Source organism: Hypanus sabinus, chromosome 13 (assembly GCF_030144855.1).
Source record: "Hypanus sabinus isolate sHypSab1 chromosome 13, sHypSab1.hap1, whole genome shotgun sequence".
Classification (NCBI taxonomy): Eukaryota; Metazoa; Chordata; class Chondrichthyes; order Myliobatiformes; family Dasyatidae; genus Hypanus; species Hypanus sabinus.
In genome coordinates, this window is record NC_082718.1 from 72,896,975 (window position 1) to 72,917,672 (window position 20,698).

At 42.9% G+C, this 20,698-nt stretch overlaps 1 protein-coding gene across 1 annotated transcript in view; it reads right to left on the reverse strand.

Annotated features, from left to right (window-relative positions):
• LOC132403977 (unconventional myosin-XVIIIb-like) overlaps nucleotides 1-20,434 on the reverse strand; it is a gene marked incomplete at its 5' end in the record, with an annotated part of 415,128 nt that extends 394,694 nt beyond the window's left edge. Inside the window, 5 exons of the mRNA XM_059987873.1 lie at nucleotides 230-431; nucleotides 2,111-2,287; nucleotides 12,853-12,965; nucleotides 19,730-19,789; nucleotides 20,428-20,434. Of these exons, the coding sequence (XP_059843856.1) occupies nucleotides 230-431; nucleotides 2,111-2,287; nucleotides 12,853-12,965; nucleotides 19,730-19,789; nucleotides 20,428-20,434 (559 nt within the window). The remainder of the gene's footprint in view (nucleotides 1-229; nucleotides 432-2,110; nucleotides 2,288-12,852; nucleotides 12,966-19,729; nucleotides 19,790-20,427) is intronic.
• Between the last annotated feature and the right edge of the window lie 264 nt (nucleotides 20,435-20,698).

Sequence of the window (20,698 nt, forward strand, 5' to 3'; positions counted from 1 at the left end):
ACACCATACTATTGAAGATTTACAGCATTGTGATAGGTATCCATAGCAACCAATTATATTTTCAAAACCAGGCAGAACAATCCACAACTAAAATCAACCCTGGTGCCTTCAAGGGGCGAAGGCCAATGTGCAACAAAAATTGTCCAAGGAAGTTACTCAAGGCAAGCAAAGTACTGGCAGGCTCTGGAGTTGGGATGGGATGCAGGCAGGGAAGGAAGTTTGCTCGCACCTGTCACAACTGTGCTCCCATTGCCAGCTGCTCCAACAATGTACTCGAGGACACTCTGGCAGCTTGTGGTCTTCCCTGCGCCGCTCCACCCCAGGGGAATGATGCTCTGGTCTTTCCGATGCTCCAACATGTTCCAGTAGGCTCTCTGGGCCACCCCAAATATATGCGGTGGCAGTCCCTCTGCCCGCTTACTCCTAAAGAGCTGGACACACAAAAAGAAGGGAAGGATTCGTGACTGATTCTCCTCTTGGATCCAGAACTATCTTACAGCTTACGGGAAAGTTTCAGAACATCAGGTAAAACAGTCAAACCAATCGCAAACTCAGGCAATTCAGTGACAATCTGCTGGGGTCCAGTTGCTTCTACAGTGGTGAGGAAATGTCAATGATTCAGGTTGAAATCTGGACCTGGCTGTTACAGTTATCTGTCCTGAGGTCCTAACATAGGGTTTCCAACCTGAAATGTCAACAACTCCTCTCCTCCAACAGATGCTACTCAAAGTTCAAAGTAAACTTGTTATCTAGGTATGTATATGTCTCCGTATACTACCTTGAGATTCATTTTCTTGTGGGTATTTCACAGTAGAACAAAGAAACACAATAGAATGAATGAAAAACTACCCACAAAGGCTTACAAACAACCAATGTGCAAAAGATGACAATCTGTGCAAATACAAAAGGAACAAATAATAAATTATAAATAAATAATTTTGAAAACATGAGTTGTAGAGTCTTTGAAAGTGAGTCCATGAGTTGTGGAAAAACTTTAGTATTGAAGTGAGTGAGGTTCTCCACTCTGATCCAGGAGCCTGATGGTTGAAGGATTATAACTGTTTCTGAACCTGGCTGTGTGAAACCTAAGGCTCCTGTACCTGCTTCCCAATGGCAGCAGCAGGAAGAGAGAATGGACTGGATGGTGGGGGTTTCTTGTGGCAGTGCTCCATCTAAATGTGCTCAACAGTGGGGAAGGGGCTTCTCCTGTGCTGTGCTAGGCTATATCCACTAGATTTGTGGGCTTTTCTGTTTTTGGGCATTGGTGTTCCATACCAGACCGGAATGAATATCAAGGTAAGTTCATACCAGGCGTACTAAACCCACTGAGTTCCTCCAGCAGATTGTTTGTTGCTCCAGATTCCAGGATCTGCCATTTTAGATGATTCAACATCCCAGGACCAACTCACAGGGCATAAATCTCCATTCACTGTGGTGCACTCTATGGTGGGTTCCAGTCCCGAAGACTGGCTCTGTTGACTTCAACAGAATGAATTTCCAAAGCAAAGTTCACCAGCCACTCTGTAATATGTACAAGCCACACAGACCAAGGTTTGACTGTACAATGTAAATATCCTTTATTGACCACAGGAAGCATTCTTGCTCCTGAATCAAAAGGTCACAGTCTACATCCCTTTTATCAGGACAGGAAAGGAAAGGGACAAAAGGCAGAATGAGGTGGGTGGAAGGAAAGGAGTCACTCTATTGATAGTGATTAGGCTTAGCCCTCTTCCTTTCCTGTTCTGATGAAGGTTCTTGGCCTGAAGCTTCGAGCATCCATTTCCCTCTGTAGATGCTGCCTGACCTGCTGAGTTCCTCCAGCATTTTCCATGTACCTGCAGAAATTCTTCTGTTTCCAAAATTTCACTGCACCGTTTGATTTGTTACCTGTTTTCCATCAGGTTAGTATTATAAAGCACTCACAAAATCTCACTGTCTCTTTGTGACCAGTCATTTCCTTTAACACAGTACTCGGGATTATTTTCTGTCAACTGTTTGTATTACCGTCTTGCCGAAGATCTGCTGGACAATAGCACAAACTGTCCTCCTGGAACTGCTCTATTTCTGGAGGTTTTCCCAAGCACTTCAGCCCAACTGAAGATGTAAGTACCTTTGCCGAGTAATTGGTAGTGGTGCCCAGGGGTTTGACGATGAGGAGGGCAGGCCCTGCCTTGGTGTGGATCAGCTGAGACCCAAAGCGATGCTGCAACACATGGAGAACGCTGGACTCATTCAAATGGATGAGCTGCGTGAGGTCCTCGGTGTAATTGAGCCTGGATGGGTTCACCTGGAGAAGGGACAGCAAAAACACATGAGAAAAGCACTGAGGATGTTCAGTAAATCAGGCAGGATCTGGAGAGGCAGAATCAGTGTTAACCCATGATCCGCGAGTCTAGGTCAAAAGGTCAAACCTGTGATCAGCAAATCCTGGGGCAAAGTCCAAATCTGTAGGCTTGATATCTGCAAGTCTGAGAATCTGGAGCCAAGGACTGGAGGCGTAAAGGCAGACTGTCCTGGGGTTGGAGGCCTGTCTGTGGGTGGGATAAGGATTTGTTCTGCTGTTGTTTTGTTTTGTTGTTCTTACTGGTTATGTTGTTCTGATAAACATGTTATGTTGGTGCCAGAATGTGTGGCAACAGTTGCGGGCTACCTCAAACTAATCCTTCATCTTCATTGGTTATAAAGGAAAACGGCTTATTTCACTGAATGGTCTGTTATATAGGTATATCTGATCAAAGTATCAATTTGAATTAAGTTCTTCAGGGCAACATTTCCCAGATCCTGTTTTCCAGCTCCCAGTTCCTTTCATTAGAACATTTCCCAGTTCCTAGTTCCTTTCATTAGAACGTTTCCCAGTACCCGTTTCCCAGTTCCCATTTTCTAGTTCCCAATTCCTTTCATTGGAACACTTCCCATTTCCAATGAAAAGTCATCAACTTGACACAATAGCCCCATTTCTCTGCCCACAGACAGTGCCAGACTTAATGAACATAGAACTTCAAACAGCACAGCACAGGAACAGGCCCTTTTGCCCATAATATGCCAAAACAATTAAATTAGTAATCAAAAAGCCAACTAAACTAATCCCTCTGCCTACACTATGTCCATATCCTTTCATTTTCCTCACATTCAGTGCCTATCTGAATGTCTCTTGGAAGTCTGTAATGTATTCTTTTCTACCACCCCAGGCACCCACCATTCTCTGTGTAAAAATATTTGGCCCTCACATCTCCTTTGAAATTACCCCTCTCCCTTTAAGTGCGTGACATACTGTATGTGCTGAAGTTGTTTTTATTTCAGGTTTCCAGTACCTGCAGTATTTTTTCTTTTGCAGAGTAAGTCACGGAATCAGGTTTATTTCAGGAAGTAACACTTACTAGCAGTGATAGACAGTCCGATTCAGAATTAGAATCTGGTTTATTATCCCTGACAGAGGTGTGTCATCAAACATGCTGTTTTATGGCAGTAGTACAGTGCAACCCATAAAAAATTAAAATAAAAGATAAACAATGCAAAAGTGAGGTAGTGGTCACGTGTTCATGGGCTGTTCAGAAACCTGATGGAAACGCTGAGTGATTGTGATCATTACAGTTGATGTTACCTCACTAACTGTCAGGGAAGGTTGGAGACTCTGATGGTTTTGCTTGGAGCATTAGAGGCTGTGGGGGTGGGGGTTGCAACTTGTTAATAGTGTTTAAAATGATGTGGATCATAGATGGGATGGATAGTATCCCACAAGTGAAAGTCAGAATCAGGAAGACAAGAGATAGTAAGTTTAAAGGAGATTTACGAAACAAGATTTTTTTTGTTTTACAGAGTTGCTAGGTGATTGGAATGCACTACTATGGGGGCGATATGACAACAGTATTTAAGTGACATCTGCTAGACAGATCTAGCAGGGAATGAAATGATATAGACCATGTGCAGGCAGATGTGGATTAGTTTGGAACGCTGTCAAGGTTAGCTCAGAGTTGGTGGGCTGAAGCAATGTTCCCTCTAATTTTACACACAGCTGTGCAGACCAAGCATTGCTCTGAGCAGGACATTTTACATGACCTGGACACTGCACTGCACTTTAGTAAGACATTATATAAAAAGAAAATTCCAGCTGCATGGCAACAAAGGCTACGAGCACGGGAGCATTTCAATTACTGCGCGACTGCACACACATGCAGCTTAGAGGGAATAGTGGGCTGAAAAGACTCTTCCTGCACTGTACTATGTTCGACTGGCTGAGTGTTACCTGCTTATAATCTGCTTGCTTCTCTTAGACAATAGTTTCATGTATTATCTTCCACTTTCCTAGTTCTGAAATACCTGATCTCAGACTTCATGAGGTCCAACACTTCTCAACAGTCCTCTAGAGTAAAATCAGACTTGGTTGGTTCACCACCAACTCTGTACCACCTTCCCCCCCCCCCCCCATCTCTCCTCTCTCTCTCTCTCTCTCTTTCACACACACACACACACACACACACACACACACACACACACACACACACACACACACACACACCTCACTCTCCTGTTCTTCTGAGGCTGTACTGTACCGACAAACTAGAGGTGGCTGCCTGAGATTCTGGGGTTGGAAAAATAAAAGCTAAGAAAAGACTAAGATACAAAAGGCTGGAGGAATTCAAAGGGTCAAGAAACATCTATGAAGGGAAATGGACTTAGAGAAAGAAAGGTGTAACCAGATGGAGGGGAGGGTGCAGCAAGACCTAGCAGATGATAAGTGGATCGATCCTGGCCCCAACACACTGATGAAATCACCAGCAGCTCTACTTCGATAAGAGTTTGGGGAGAGTTGGAACACAAACAGAAACTCTTGAACATTTCTATAGGTCAATAGTGGAGAGCATTCTAATTGGTGTATTGTAGCCTGGTATCGAGACTCAAACACACAGGATCACAAGATGATGTAGAATGTTACAGGCTCAGCCAGCTCCATCACAGGCACAACCCTTCCCACCATCAAAGACATCTTCAAGAGACAAAGCTTCAAGAAGGTGGCATCCAGCAAAAAGGACCCTCAACATCCAGAAAAATTTCCTTTTCTCATTACTACTCTTGGGGAGGAGGTTCAGGATCCTAAAGACACTCGGTGTTTTGGGAACGTTTCTTCCCCTCCACTATCAGATTTCTGAATGGTCCGTGAACACATTACCTCATTATTCATTTTTTGTCCTACACTCATTTTGTAATTATAGCAGTAATGAAATAATATATAATTATAGCAGTTTTTGTATCTTTGCACAGTACTGCTGCAGAAAAAAAAGTTTCACATCATACAAGCAATTGATTATACACCAGTTTCTGATTCTAAATCTCTGGTAAGATGGTGGCGAATTCAGAGTTAGCCTCTCAGGGGCCAACCAAAGGTGTTTGTTACAATTGCACGACAAGACGATGCTGGACATTAGGAACTACAAGTTCCTCTGCCAAGGAGCTGGTCATGGCAGAGGAGCTGAACTTGCTTACTGTCTGCTACAGGTGAACATCGGAGTCAATGCGCAAAGGCGGTGTGCAGTCTAACAGCAAGTGACTCTCTCGGATGTTTCTCTTGCAATCGGAAGGCCCTGTTGGATATTGATAAAGTAAAGTGCCATTTCCCTTGGTTTTGATAAGGCAGATGGTGTGGGAGCTTAAGCAACATTCACAAAATGCTGGTGGAACACAGCAGGCCAGGCAGCACCTATAGGAAGAAGTACAGTCAACATTTTGGGCCGAGACTCTTCATTAGGACTAACTGAAAGTAGAGATAGTAAGAGTTAGTCCTGACGAAGGGTCTTGGCCCGAAATGTCGACTGTACTTCTTCCTACAGATGCTGCCTGGCCTGCTGAGTTCCACCAGCAATTTGTGTGTGTTGCTTGGATCCCAGCATCTGCAAATTTCCTTGTGTTGACATGGGAGCTTCGTGGTTTTGACTGGAGCAAGGACTAGGTCTCGAGTTGTGGGATTGCCTGTTGCAGCAGTCCAGGAGAGGAGATGCCGGAGGTGTTGTAGCACAGTGTCTATGCTGAGTTGGCCCCTCCTGTCAGTGCTGCCCTCCAGTGTTTGATCAATGGAATGACAAGCTGGATTGTGTGCATGCACCTATGCACCATCAATTTACAGGATATGTCACTCATGGACTGGGGCTATATATTTTTTTGTGTGTGAATGTATGTTTACTTGTTATCTATCATGGGTAACAGCCTCTGTAGTATCCAAGACATCTTCAAGGAAGGGTGCCTTAAGGAAGGTAACAACCATCCCCAGCACCCAGCACCCAGGTCATGCCCCCTTCTCTTTGTTAGCATCAGGAAGGAAGTACAGAACCTGAAGGCACACACTCAGCGATCCAGAAGCAGCTTCTTCCCACTGCCATCCAATTTCTAAATGAACGTGGATCCCACGAACACTACCTCACTACTTTTTTTATTTCTGTTATTTTGCACTACTTATTTGAACTTAACTATTTAATAGTAAAATTTAATTTTTAAAAATTTAATATTTAACTATTTAATGTAACTCAGTTTTTTCTCTGTATTTATCATGTATTTCATTGGACAGCTGCTGTAAAGTTAACAAATTTCACGACATATGCCAGTGATATTAAATCTGATTCAGATTTTGATCTTACATGTGATATATGTGGTGTGTATGACTGTTGACTTGGCCCTGGAGTAATACTTTTTCATTAGTCTGTATTCAAGTGTGATTGATTGACAATTGAATTTGAACTTAATCCAGGTTAAAGGATGGAAAGGTACCATGATGCAGTGCTGCTCAATGGCCATGAGATGGAGTCAGAGCTGCAGACTCTCGCCACTCAAGGCAATGATTATTGTTATAACACACACAAAAATGCTGTAGGAACTCAGCAGGTCAGGCTGCACCTATGCAGGGGAATAAACCGTTGATGTTTCAGGCAGAGACATTGACTGCTTATTCCTCTCCATAGATGCTACCTGACTTGCCAAGTTCCTCCAGTATTTTGTGTGGATTGCTCAAAATTTCCAGCAGTTGCAGAATCGCTTCTGTTTATGATTATCATTTCAAGGTCAGATTGTTGGAAATGTGAAGAATATTGATAGTAGATTGAAATTCCATTAACTGAAGAGCCTCAATTCTACTTTCACCATCGAAGGACATATTCCTGTGCTGTATTGACATTAACCAGAAGCTTGGACAGACAGTAGACAGTATGAAATAGGACAGACAAAATCTTTACAATTTATTGTGCATTGATTGTGTGTGTGTGTGTGTGTGTGTGTGTGTGTGTGTGCGCGTGCGTGCGTGCGTTTGTGTGCGTGCGTGCGTGTGTGTGTGTGTGTGTATTCTTCATGCTCATCTTAAATTGCTTTCTGGAATCTCATGTTACTGACATACGGTGCCTATAAAAAGTATTCAGCCCCTCCCAGAAGTTTTCATGTTTTATTGTTTTACAACATTGAATCACAGTGGATTTAATTTGGCTATCTTGATGCTGATCAACAGAAAAAGACTCTTTCATGTCAAAGTCTGTACTGAGTGATCTAAATTAATTACAAATATAAAACACAAAACGATTGCAAAAATATTCACCCCCTTCAAGTTAGACTTTAGTAGATGCACCTTTGGTAGCAATTACAGCCTTGAGTCCGTGTGGAAAGGTCTCTATCAGCTTTGCACATTTGAACACTGCAATTTTTCCCCATTCTTCTTACAAAACTGCTCAAGCTCTGTCAGATTGCATGGGGATCATGACTGAACAGCCCTTTTCTAGTCCAGCCACGAATTCTCAATTGGATTGAGGTCTGGACTCTGACTCAGCCACTCCGGGGCATTAACTTTGCGTTTTGTTCAGCCATTCCTGTGTAGCTTGGGCTTTATGCTTGGGGTTATTATCTTGCTGGAAAACAAATTTTCGCCCAAGTCACAGTTCTCTTGCAGGCAGCATCAGGTTCTCCTCCAGGATTTCCCTGTATTTTTCTGCATTCATTTTATCCTCTACCTTCACAAGTCTTCCAGGGCCTGCTGCAGTGAAATATCCCCACAGCATGATGCAGCCACCACCACGCTTCACGATAGGGATGGTGCGTTTTTGATGATCTGCAGTGTTTACAGCAAACATAGCATTTAGTCTGATTGCCAAAAAGCTCAATTTTGGTTTCATCAGACCATAGAACCTTCTTCCAGCTGACTTCAGAGTCTCCCACATGTCTTCTGGCAAACTCCAGCCGAGATTCCATGTGAGTTTTTTTCAACAGTGATTTTCTCTTTGCCACTCTCCCATAAAGTTGAGACTGGTGAAGCACCTGGCCAACAGTTGTATGCATAGACAAGAGAAAATCTGCAGATGCTGGAAATCCAAACAATACACACAAAATATACAGCTTCTATAGAAAAGAGTATTGTTGATGTTTCGTGCTGAAACTGCCAAAGGGTCAACAATATTCTTTTCCATTGATGCTGCCTGGCCTGCTGATTTCCTCCAGGATTTTGTGTGTTTTGTATGCGCAGTCTATCCCATCTCAGCCAGTGAAGCTTGTAACTCCTCCAGAGTTGTCATAGGTCTCTTGGTGGCCTCCCTCACTAGTCCCCTTTGTGCACGGTCACTCAGTTTTTGAGGATGGCCTGCTCTAGGCAGATTTACAGCTGTGCCATATTCTTTCCATTTCTTGATGATTGACTTAACTGTACTCCAAGGGATATTCAGTGACTTGGAAATTTTCTTGTATCCATCTCCCATCTTGTGTTTTTCAATAACCTTTTCGTGGAGTTGCTTGGAGTGTTCTTTTGTCTTCATGGTGTAGTTTTTGCTAGGATACTGACTCACCAGCAGTTGGACCTAATACTTCTTCTGACTTTCAATTGCGGTTGGCAGTCGAACTTAAAGGTGTATTACTGCCACCAACTGGACTGGAATGTGGTGTAGAGAATTGGGAAATAAAACCCCTACTAGTTCTTTATCAAATGAAAACTAAATTACCTAAAAAAAAACCCTATAGATTGTAAATAATGAAAAACAATATTGTGAATTAAAGTCACCATAACTTATTAAAGTTTTAAAATGAAAACTGTTAATCCCCAAAATTAGTAGTGCAGCCTGTGTTTGTTTTCTTTCAACCTTATATGCTTCACATTATAAAATGGATTCAACTGTTTCATAATGATGGCAACACCTACACACCGCAGAGTGGTGTTTTCAACAAGATACAAGGAATAATTAAGCATAGTATTCCCAATTCCAAGTCGAGTCAATATAATTCCGTCCCTTCTTGTTTTACCCCTTTACCCCATTAATCCAGCAGTTTTATGTATTCTGTATAGGTGTCTCCTCTATTGCCCATTATCCCACAGATCTTGCCATAATCTCCTAATTCTTAGCCCCACCAACTCCTTAGCTTCTGAATTGCTAAGAGGAGGATCTATATCCACAGATGAACTTTTAACAGATTTTTAGGCCAAACAATCAGCTCGTTCATTCCCCTCAACACCCCTATGTGCAAGAACCCAAAAGAAGACGTGCACTGTGGACCCATACTTCCCATATGAAATAAAGATTGAAGAGCTTCCAGCAGTAAATCTGACCTACAGCTAGAATGACCAGTTTTAAGACTAGTCAAAACTAAAAGAATCTGAACAAATTATAACCTTGCAAGGACAGATTTCCTCCACCCACTGTAAGCCCAAAATGATGGCAACCAGTTCTGCTGTATACACTGATAAATAGTAAGATGCTTCCTTATCGTTACCTGTAATTCAAGCACAAAAACTCTATAGAACAGAGTGATCAAGTGATTTAGGAATAATGGTGCATAGTTCCCTGAAGGTAGAATCTCATGTGGATAGGGTGGTAAAGAAAGCTTTTGGTATGCCTGGCCTTTATAAATCAGAGCATTGAGTATAGGAGTTGGGATGTAATGTTAAAATTGTACAAGGCATTGGTGAGGCCAACTTTGGAGTACTGTGTACAGTTCTGGTCACTGAATTTTAGGAAAGATGTCAACAAAATAGAGAGAGTACCAAGAGTCCTATGACAACTCTGGAGGAGTTACAAGCTTCGCTGGCTGAGATGGGATAGACTGCATATACAAAACAACATCAAACTGCCTTAGTGACCCTGGCTCCAGATTTCTTCCTCAAGGTTTACTCCCGAAGTCTTTCCCACAGTTGGGTATGGCCGCAAGGCAGCAGAGGTTCAAAATCAGAGCTTTCCTTCTCCTTTTGTGTTTTATATTTGTAATTAATTTAGATCACTTAAAAGAAATCTGTTTTCACTTTGACACAAGAGACTTTTTCTGTTGATTAGTGTCAAAAAAAAGGCCAAATTAAGTCCAATGTGATTCAATGTTGTAAAACAATAAAATATGAAAACTTCCAAGGGGGTTGACTAATTTTTATGGGCATTGTATGTACAGTATGTTGGATTAGCTTTATTTGTCATACATATATCGAACATTGAAACAATCAGTGAAATGTGTCATTTTGCATCAACAACCAACACATTCTGAGGATGAGCTGGGGGCAGCCCAAAAATGTTGCCATGCTCCCAGCACCGACATAGCATGCCCACAGTTCACTAACCCACAGTGGGAGGAAACTGGAATGCCCGGAGAAAACTATGCAGTCACGGGGAGAACGTACAAACTCCTTAAAGGTGGTGGGAATAAACCCTGATCAGCGATTGCTGCTGCAGTAAAGATTTGCGCTAACCATTACACTTCTGTACACACATACATGGTACCTGCATGTACAATCTGTACACACATTCACATACATGGTACCTACACGTATAATCTGTACATACATATAAGGTTACATGGTGTATGTATACACATGAAAAAAATATGCATATACACACAAGGATCATGTATGTACAGTTTGTAAGGACACATGGTGCAGACGGGTATGTATATACTCACATATACATATAAAGTATGTGGCATGGTTAGCAGATTCAAATTTAGATTTACTTACCAAGTGTACATTGAAACATTCAGTAAATGTGGTGTGTGGTGGGCAGAGCAGAAAAAATGATTAAGAGGTCTGGGGGCACAAAATGTTAATGTCCACCTTCCATTACACGTACATCCAAATGCTATAGTTCTCTTTACAGTGTAACGTAGCGGTTAGGACAACACTTTTACAGTTTGGGACGTCCAGAGTTTGGAGTTCAATTCCAGCACCATTCTGTAAGGAGTCTCTGTATGTCCACCCCACAGAATATGAGGGTTATCTCTGAGTCCTCTGCTTTCCTCCCACAATCTAAAGAAATGCTAGCTAGGCTAACTGCTCATTGTAAATTGTCCTATGATTAGGTTAAGGTTCATCAGGTTTGTTGGAGGTTGCTGCACTGCACTGTGTCACTAAATAAAATAAATAAGTTGTATCATTTGTGTTAACAACCAACTCTCCCATGGGCATGTTGGGGCAAGCCCACCAATGTCTCCACATATTCTGGGACTAAATAGTGATCCCAAACTGCAGTGACTTGGCTAAATTTTCCTCAGTCGTTGAGCCGTAAGAATCTGGGGGGGGTGGGGGGTCATTGATGAGATTGCCGGGAGAATGTAGTTAAAAAGAATGTTGAGGGATGACTCAGTGTGCAGAGGGATGGTTACAGGCTTTGTGACTCTAAAACATAACCTATAATCGCATTTAAATGAACTTATGATGTTAAATGCCCTCAATTAATATTCTGCATCATAATTCAATGTGTCATTTATTCACTAAGTTGAAATTCAAGGCTATCGAAGAGCACACTGGAGCACACTCCAGATATTATATGGCGAGTTCACTCTGGCCAATTAAGCAGCTATTTAAAGCTTTACCATCTGTGTGAAATTTGTTGAAGTGAAATGCTTTGGAAAAGAATGGTTTCACATCCCAGATAAAAGGTTGCTAAAAATACCAAGGAATCCGCCCCTTTCTCACTCCTTCCACTGTGGGTGGTCTCCAGTTCAAGTTGCTGGGCTGGGGTAAACTGGTAAGTTGGTTCATTGTCACAAGTACCAGGATACCCGTCTTGCACACCTTCCATACACATCAATTAATTACAGCAGTGCATGAGGTTGCACAAAATAAGAGTGCAGAATAAAGTGTTACACTACAGAGGAGTCTGAGGGGGTTTGAAATGTCACCAAAGACTCTAGCGAATTTCTATAGATGTACTGTGGAGAGCATTCTAACTGGTTGCATCACCTTCTGGTAGGAAGCAGCATCTAACAGGATTGGAAAAAAGCTGCAAAGGTTTGTAAACTCAATCAGCTCCCTCATGGATACTAACCTCCCCAACATTGAGACATCTAAAGGTGAGACCACAAAAAGGAGGCAGTAAGGACACCCAGATCATGCCCTCTTCTCATTGCCACCATCAGGAAGGAGGTGCAGGAGCCTGAAGGCCCAAATGCAATATTTTAGGAACAGCTTTCCCTCGCTCCCCACCCTCAGACCTTTGAAATGTCCATGAAAGCATCCTCACATCTCCTCTTTCGAATTATTTATTTATTTCAATTATAACTTATAATAATTTGTTATGACTGCACTGTACTGCTACCACTAAACAGTACATTTAATGACAATAAGCCTGATTCTGATTCTGCAAAGGCCAGTTCTGCTGCAGGCATGGAAAATGAGTTCAAGATGATGAAACTTGTATTGAGTCTAGAAAGCTGCAATTTGGGGTGATGTCCCTCAAGCTGGTGTTGTAACAGCGCAGCAGATCACTGAGAGAACGGTCAGAGTAGAAGTGGAATGGGGAATTAAAGTGGCAGGCATCAGGAAGCTCACGGTCACTCCTACAGAGTGCTCCATGAAGCAGTTCACCCATCCAATGCAGAGGAGATCACAATTACTCAAAGGGATTTTAACAGGATGCTTACTTTATGGATGCGTTCTTCATCTGTGTCCAGAATCCGGTTGTCACTTTCAATACGGATTCGGACTTGTCCCTCTGGAAGCTCTGGCGTTCCGACATCTGGTTTGAGCACTGTAGCTAGGAACAGAAGAAGGTCTTTCAGTCAAGAGAATCACTACATATACCTGTCTGGACATGCCCCCCCCCCCCCCCCGCTGACTGCTCCTGTGGCTCCTCCCACAGACCCCGGTACAAAGGCGATTGGAGGCACTGCTCCTCCCTCAGTCTCCAGGATGTTGTGTGATGATCTCTTGCTGCTGACAGTGCTTTCTTCCAGCTAATAAAAGCCTATCTCACCTCACGTCTCCGAGAGTTATTGATGGTGCATCAATCACCTAGGGCGGGGGGTCGGCAACCCGCGGCTCCGGAGCCACATGCGGCTCTTTTACCTCTGTGCTGCGGCTCCCTGTTGCTTTGGGAAATAATTAGTCTTTTGCAGCATCCGCGCCCATGGGGGCCAGGTTGAGGGAGGCTTAAAAACAAGGCTGTTTAGTTCGAATAAAGTTATTCGACTGCAGTTTACTGACTGCGTGAGCACTCCGCTACAACATGTTTTTATCGCTATTAATATACGTCACCACTGCCAATACCTGACACCCGTCAGTGCGCGATTTCTTTAATTTTTCGATCCAAGTAGGCCAACTATGGAGAATTCTAAAAAAAGAAAAGTGACTGAAGAAAACAGAACGTTTAATGATACGTGGACAGATTCATTTGCTTTCACTGTTGACGAGACTGGTTTACCGGTATGCTTAATATGCAATGAGAAACTAGCAAACAACAAAAAGTCAAATGTTGCAAAGCATTTCTAGAATAAACACGCAGCCTTTGCTCAAAAATATCCGGATGGAGATGAGAGAAAAAAAGCCATTTCGGAACTGATGCGGAAGGTTGATCTGAGCAAAAATCATTTCAAGCAATGGATGAAGTCCGGAAAACCAACGACATACGCTAGTTATATTGCCGCTCAGGAAATAGTCAGGCACGGGAAGCACTTTACAGATGGTGAATATATAAAAGAATCTTTCATTAAGATTTCAGAACATCTATTCACGGACTTTAAAAACGAGAGTGAAATTGTGCAGAAAATCAGGGATATGCCCCTCTCTGCAAAGACTGTCAAAGACAGAACCATAAAAATGGCAGAAGACATCACAAGACAGCAAATTAAAGACATCAATTCAGCTGTGGCCTACTCGATTGCCTGTGACGAGTCTAAAGACAAAGGTGATATTGAACAAATAGCGTTGTTCTGTAAACTCTGCCGGGCCACAGGAAGAACTGATTGAGTTGATACCTCTAAAAGACCAAACACGGGGGGAGGACATCTGTGAGGCTGTCTTGAATTGTTTAAGAGCCAAGGGAATAAAGACTACCCACCTGGTGTCAGTAGCTACTGATGGGGCACCGAATATGACGGGAACGCACAAGGGAATTGTGGCTTTACTGCAGAAGTCGCTGGACAGAAAGCTGCTGATTTTTCACTGCATCTTGCACCAAGAGGCACTGTGCGCTCAAACATTTCCTCCGGAATGCACAGAAGTAATGGATGTTGTCATTCAGATTGTCAATAAAATAATGGCAAAAAGTTTAAATCACCGTCAATTCCGTTTGTTACTGGACGAGCTGGAAAGCGCATATTCTGATCTCCTGCTGCACAACAAAGTCCGGTGGCTGTCCAGAGGGGAGGTGCTGAAACGCTTTGTCGCGTGTCTGGAAGAAGTGAAAACTTTCCTGGGCAGCAAAGGGCTGGAAAAGCTACACTTCATGGTAGACATGACAGCGCACCTGAACACGCTGAACACAGCTCTTCAGGGGAAAGGACGTACAGCCCTACACATGTTGGAGGAGTTTTGGCATTCGAGCGCAAGTTGACAGTGCTTGCCAGAGATTGACAGAAAGGCACTTTGTCTCACTTCCCCAATTTGAGAGAGTTCAAACAAGGTCACGACATGATAAGTTCGGAATATTTACATTCTGCAATCATCGCAATGCAAACATCGTTTGGGAAACGCTTCTGTGAGTTCAGAGAGGAAAAAAACACATTATCCTTCCTGGTCACTCCCCCAAGCATCGATTCATCTCTACTGAATACGACTGCATTGGCAGGTGTGAGTAAACCTGATCTTGAGATGGAACTGGCCGAAATTGCCGACAAAGACATATGGGTGTCCAAGTTTAGACGCTTGACAGCAGACCTTGAAGATGTTGCCCGTCAGAAGGCCGTTCTTGCTCAGAATCACAAATGGAGTGATATTGAAAACCTCCCTAAACCAGACAAACTTGTGTTCGAAACATGGAATGCTATCCCCGACATTTATGTAAACATTAAAAAGTATGCGCTTGGAGTCCTGTCGATTTATGTATGTGAGCAGGTGTTCTCCAACATGAACTTTATTAAAAACAAACATCGTGCACGCCTCACAGATGACAACTTGCGATCCTGTGTAAAGATGAAGGTGACGTCATACAGCCCTGATGTGCAGATGCTGTGCGCTGAGGTCCAGGAGCAGAAATCCCATTAACCAAGTATGATACATATTTTAATTGCCTATTATTTTAGGAATATTCATATTTTTTCATTGTTCAGTGAAATGGTCTTATTTTTCAGGTTGACAGCTGGCTGACATTATTTTTGGTTTGCTGCTGGCGGAAAATTTAAGTTCAGCGTTTTTCATAAATACAAGAAGAACTCAAATAGACATTGAGTATTTTACTTAAAAGTAACCTTCAACCCAACGTCTTTTTTTCGGAGTTCAAAATGTTTTTGTTGCATGCAGAAATGTAATTTCGTTCTCTCTGCAGGAGTTCATCAATTTCATAAATGCAACACATTATAGTTTGTTTATACATAGCATAAAGGCAAAAAAAAACGTTGTATGCAGTGTTATTTCATTTTAAATGTCAAACGGGTTTTGCGGCTCCCAGTGTTTTCTTTTCTGTGGAAACGGGTCCAAGTGGCTCTTTCAGTGGTAAAGGTTGCTGACCCCTGACTAGAGCATTCTTACATCAGCTGTACTGACAGGGACAATGGAGGGCAGGGACTGGGACCAGATGCAGAGGGAAAGTTACTGTGAGCTGCAGTCAAATAGAACAGTACAGGAGAGGATGGATGGACAGGGATCTTTCAGGGAAGGGAAGATGGGGAGGAGGAAGAGCATATCCAGGAGATTATGTGGAGTATTTGATGGTGCTGGGCCTGTACTCACTGGAGTTTAAAAGAATGATTGGGGATCTCATTAAATAATTACTGAATATTGAAAGGCCTAAGTAGAGTGGTTGTGATGTTTCCTATGGTGGGGGCATTTAGGATCAGACAGCACAGCCTCAGAGTATAGGGATGTCCCTTTAGAATGGAGATGAGGAGGAATTTCTTTAGCTAGTGAATGGTGAATCTGTGGAATTCATTGCCACAGGTCGGTGTGGAGGCCTAGTCATTGGGTGTATTTAAAGCAAAGGATGACATGTTCTTTATTAGTAAGAGCATCAAAAGACAGGACAATGCAGGTGAAAAGGCAGGACAATGGGTGGAGAGGTAAAATGGATAAACCGTGATTGAATGGCAGAGCAGGCTCGATGAGCCAAGTGGCCTAATTCTGCTGCTATACACTATTGCTTTATCCTCACTGGCTGTATTGGGAGAGTTGGAAGGTACCTTGGAAGGTCAGAGTTACAGTCAGGAGAAAAGACAATGAAAGACCATGGGCACAGTGCAAAGCATTGTGGGTATGCACTGGAAAGTGTGGCAACAAATGGTGCCTGCAGCACATCCTTAGATGTGTTGGTTGTTGATGCAAACAACACATTACACTGTATTTCCCACGCATATATAAACAGATCTGAGTCAGATTAACCACATCAATGTTCCCAGTAAAGGAGCAGGAACAATGAATGGTAATACTCCCAATGCTATCCATGCTCACAGAAGTGTTTCAGAGGAAACAGAGGATTCTGTAGATGCCGGAAATCCAGATGAGCATACACAAAACTGCTGGAGGAACTCAGCAAGTCAGACAGGGAAATGAACAGTGGATATTTCAGGCCGAGACCCTTCATCAGCTGTCAACACGGTGTGTGTCTCGGAGGAAGGAATCCAGGCTGAAGCAGGATTTAACTAAGGCAGCAGCGGCAGTGGTGAGAGATGACAGCATATCAAAGAGTCTTAGAGAGATAAAGGGAATGAGAAATTGCGGAGGAGGAGGGAGTTAGAATGCTGGGCTATTTTAAGGAGGAGCTCCACAAGCTGATGTACAGATCAGTGGCTTCTTGTCTCATCTGAAGAGAATAAGCTGGAAAGGTCAATAGATCTATGTATTCCCCTCTCTTCATTGACTAATTGATCACTCATTTCTGACTCAAACCATTACATAGAAACATGAAATTAGCAATAGGATCAGATATTGAAACTTTTCGGGCCTGCTCCACCATTCAACATGATCATAGCTGATCACAAGTTCAGCGCCCTGTTCCCACCTTCTTCCCCCCCTCCCCCCCCCCCACTACCACCACCCCAACACCATCTCTATCTGTTTGGCGATTAGAACTGTATCTAATTCCTTCTTGGAGTTATTTAATGATTTGGCTCATCTGCTTTGGCTGTCATGGTAGCACTGTTACAGCTTGAACAACCCTTGCTCAGTTCTCCCATGGTCTGTTTGGAGTTGCTACATTCTCCCCATGACCACATGGGTTTCCTCCCAGATTCCAGCAATGTGCGGTCTAGTAGGTTAATTGGCCACATGGGCCAATAAGGGCCAGAAGAGACTGAGCTGTATCTCCCAATAAATAAAAGTGTCCACGGATTCTCCAGGTAGAAACATTTCTCCTTATCTCCGTATTAACTGGGTTTAGGTTTTCATATCCAGAAAAGAACATAGAACATTAGACCATAAGATTACGACATAGGAGCATTCGGCCCATCAACTCTGCTCCGCAAGTCCATCATGGCTGATTTATTTCCCCATTCTCCTGCCTTCTTGTAATCTTTGATGCCCTTACTAATTGAGTAGTACAGAACTGGCCCACAACATTGTGCCAATTTAAGTTAGTAATCAAATGCCTAACTAAACTAATCCCTTCTATTCACACAATGTCTATATCTCTCCATTTCCTGCACATCTAACAGCCTCCTATAACACCTCTATTGACTGCTGGCAGCACATTCCAAACACCCATTACTCTCTGTAAAAAACTTATCCTCACATCTCCTTTGGCCTTAACCACTCTCATCTTAGATGTATGCCATCAGATGTTAGACATTTCAACCCTGCGTAAAAGATACCAGCTGTCTATCTATCTCTCGCTCTCATAATCTGATAAACCTTTATTAACCTCCCTTCAATACCCATTGCTCCAGAGAAAACTATTTGTGTTTGTCAATCCTCTAGTTATCTCACATGGCTTCTAATTCAGCCAGCATCCTGGTAAAACTGTTCTGCACCCTCTCCAAAGCCTTGACTTCCTTCCCGTAATGGGGCAGCCAGAACTGAATGCAGTACTCAGATGTGGCCTAACTGGAGTGTTGTGAAGCTGCAGCATGACTTCCTGACTTTTAGTCTTAGCTCATGACATGAAGGTAATCATAGTATATGCCTTTACCACCCTGTCGCCCTGTGTAGCCACAGGGAGCTATGGACTTGGACTCCAAGATCCCTCTGCACATCAACATTGTTAAACATTTTGCCATGAATAGTGTACAAAAGAGCAGCACTTCACATTGAGCTGGGTTAAACTCCATCGGCTATTTCTCTGTCCATATCTTCCAGAGATCAACATGCCACTGTTTCCTCTGCCAGTCTTCTGCAATATACCCAACTGTACCAGTCTTCATGTTATCTGCACACTTACTGTCTGTATTTTCATTCCAACCATTTATATAAATCACAAACAGCAGAGATCCTGGTACAGATCTCTGCAGAGCACCATTAGTCATTAACCTCCAACCAGAGTAAGTCCCATTGACCACTCCCCTCTATCTTCTACAGGCGAGCCAATTCCGAATACGAACAGCCAGTTCACGCTGAATCCCATGCATCTTAAAATTCTCCAAGACCCTCCCATGAAGGATCTTGATAAACATCTTTCCTTAAACTGCCTGTCCCATCAGAATTTTGTAATTTCATCAATATTATAAATTTTCAAGTTTAACTGGAGTGACCTTTCATTTTTTGAACTCTGGCAAATACAAGCCCATTTTTCCTGATCTCTTCATTCAGCAGTCTTCCAACACTGGTATCAGTCTGACAAAGCTCTCTTACACTCCCCCCTTAGTAAGAACATCTCCCCTCAGATAAGGAAACCAAAACTGCACATAATACACACAGCAGCACACACAACACGCTGGAGGAACTCAGCAGGTCAGGCAGCATCCGTGGAAACAAACAGTCAACGTTTCAGGCCAAGACCCTTCGTCAAGACAGCCGCCTCTCTCCGACTCTTCGACTGCTCACTTCCACGGATGCTGCCCAACGTACTGAGTTCCTCCAGCGTGTTGTGCATGTTGCTTTGACCACAGCAACTGCAGTGTACTTTTGTGTTTTCATAGTACTCACAGTGCATCCTCACCAAGCTCCTGCAGAACTACCCTTGCATTCAATCTCTCTTGCCATGATGACCAATATAATATTTGCCTTCTCAACCATCTGCTTAACTTGTCTGTACTGGTATACAAGAGCTCCTGAGTCTCGCTTCCCCTTTATTACCCTTTCCTTTCCAATAATAAACTGAATTAACTAGTTAACTTGTTAGATACAAACCAAGCTACTTGTGACTTTGAGAACTTGCTGTGGACTCTGTCAGTGCATCTGCAAATTAATCAGAGAATTCAGAATAGATATAATTACCTAAAGTGAAGCCTTCCTTTTCAACATACCAGACCTTGTCAGTCTCATACCAAACATCCTCTTGTACCTGAAAGAAATTAACAGATATTAATTGATGTACATCTTCCCTAGAGAGGGAAGGTTGAAGGGGTAAGGTCTGCATTTCCCTGTTGAAGTGAAGGGCGTCCGTCCGCTTGGAGTACAGAACTTTGGATGAGGAACATTGCAGAACTTTGTTTGTTTTGTAATTTATAGTAATTTTATGTCTTTGCATCATACTGCAGCCACAAAACAAATTTTACATCAAAAAAGACATAGAAGCAGAAATGAGGTCATTTGGCCCATCCAATTTGCTCCGCCGTTTTATTTATTGATATAGAGTGCGGAACAGACCATTCTGGCTCTTTGAGCCCCACTACCAAGAAACCCTAGCCTAATCACAGGACAATTTACAATGACAATTAACTTACCGGTACTTCTTTGGACTGTGGGAGGAAACCAGAGCACCTGAAGGAAACCCATATATTCCATGGGGAGGACATACAGACTCTACAGATGACACCAGAATTGAAATCCAAATTCTGACTTGTACTAACTGCTTTGCCTCCACAGCCATCTGTGGTAATGAATTCACCACCTTCCGGCTAAAGAAATTCCTCCTCGCCTCTTTTCTAAAGGGACATCCTTCTAATCTGAGGCTGTACCCAAGACTCTCCCACTGTTGGAAACATCCTCTCCAGCAAGTACAGGCCCAGAGGCATTAAAGGATGGAATATTGAGACATGATAAAGCATCGGTGAGGCCTCATTTGGAGTATTGTGAGCAGTTTTGGGACCCTTATCTTAGGATGTGCTGAAACTGATGAAGATTCAAAGGAGGTTCACAAAAATGATCCAGGATTAAATGGCTTGTATATGAAGAGCATTTGCAGGCTCTGGGCCTGTATTCATTGGAATTTAGAAGAATGAGAGGTGACCTCACTGAAACCTA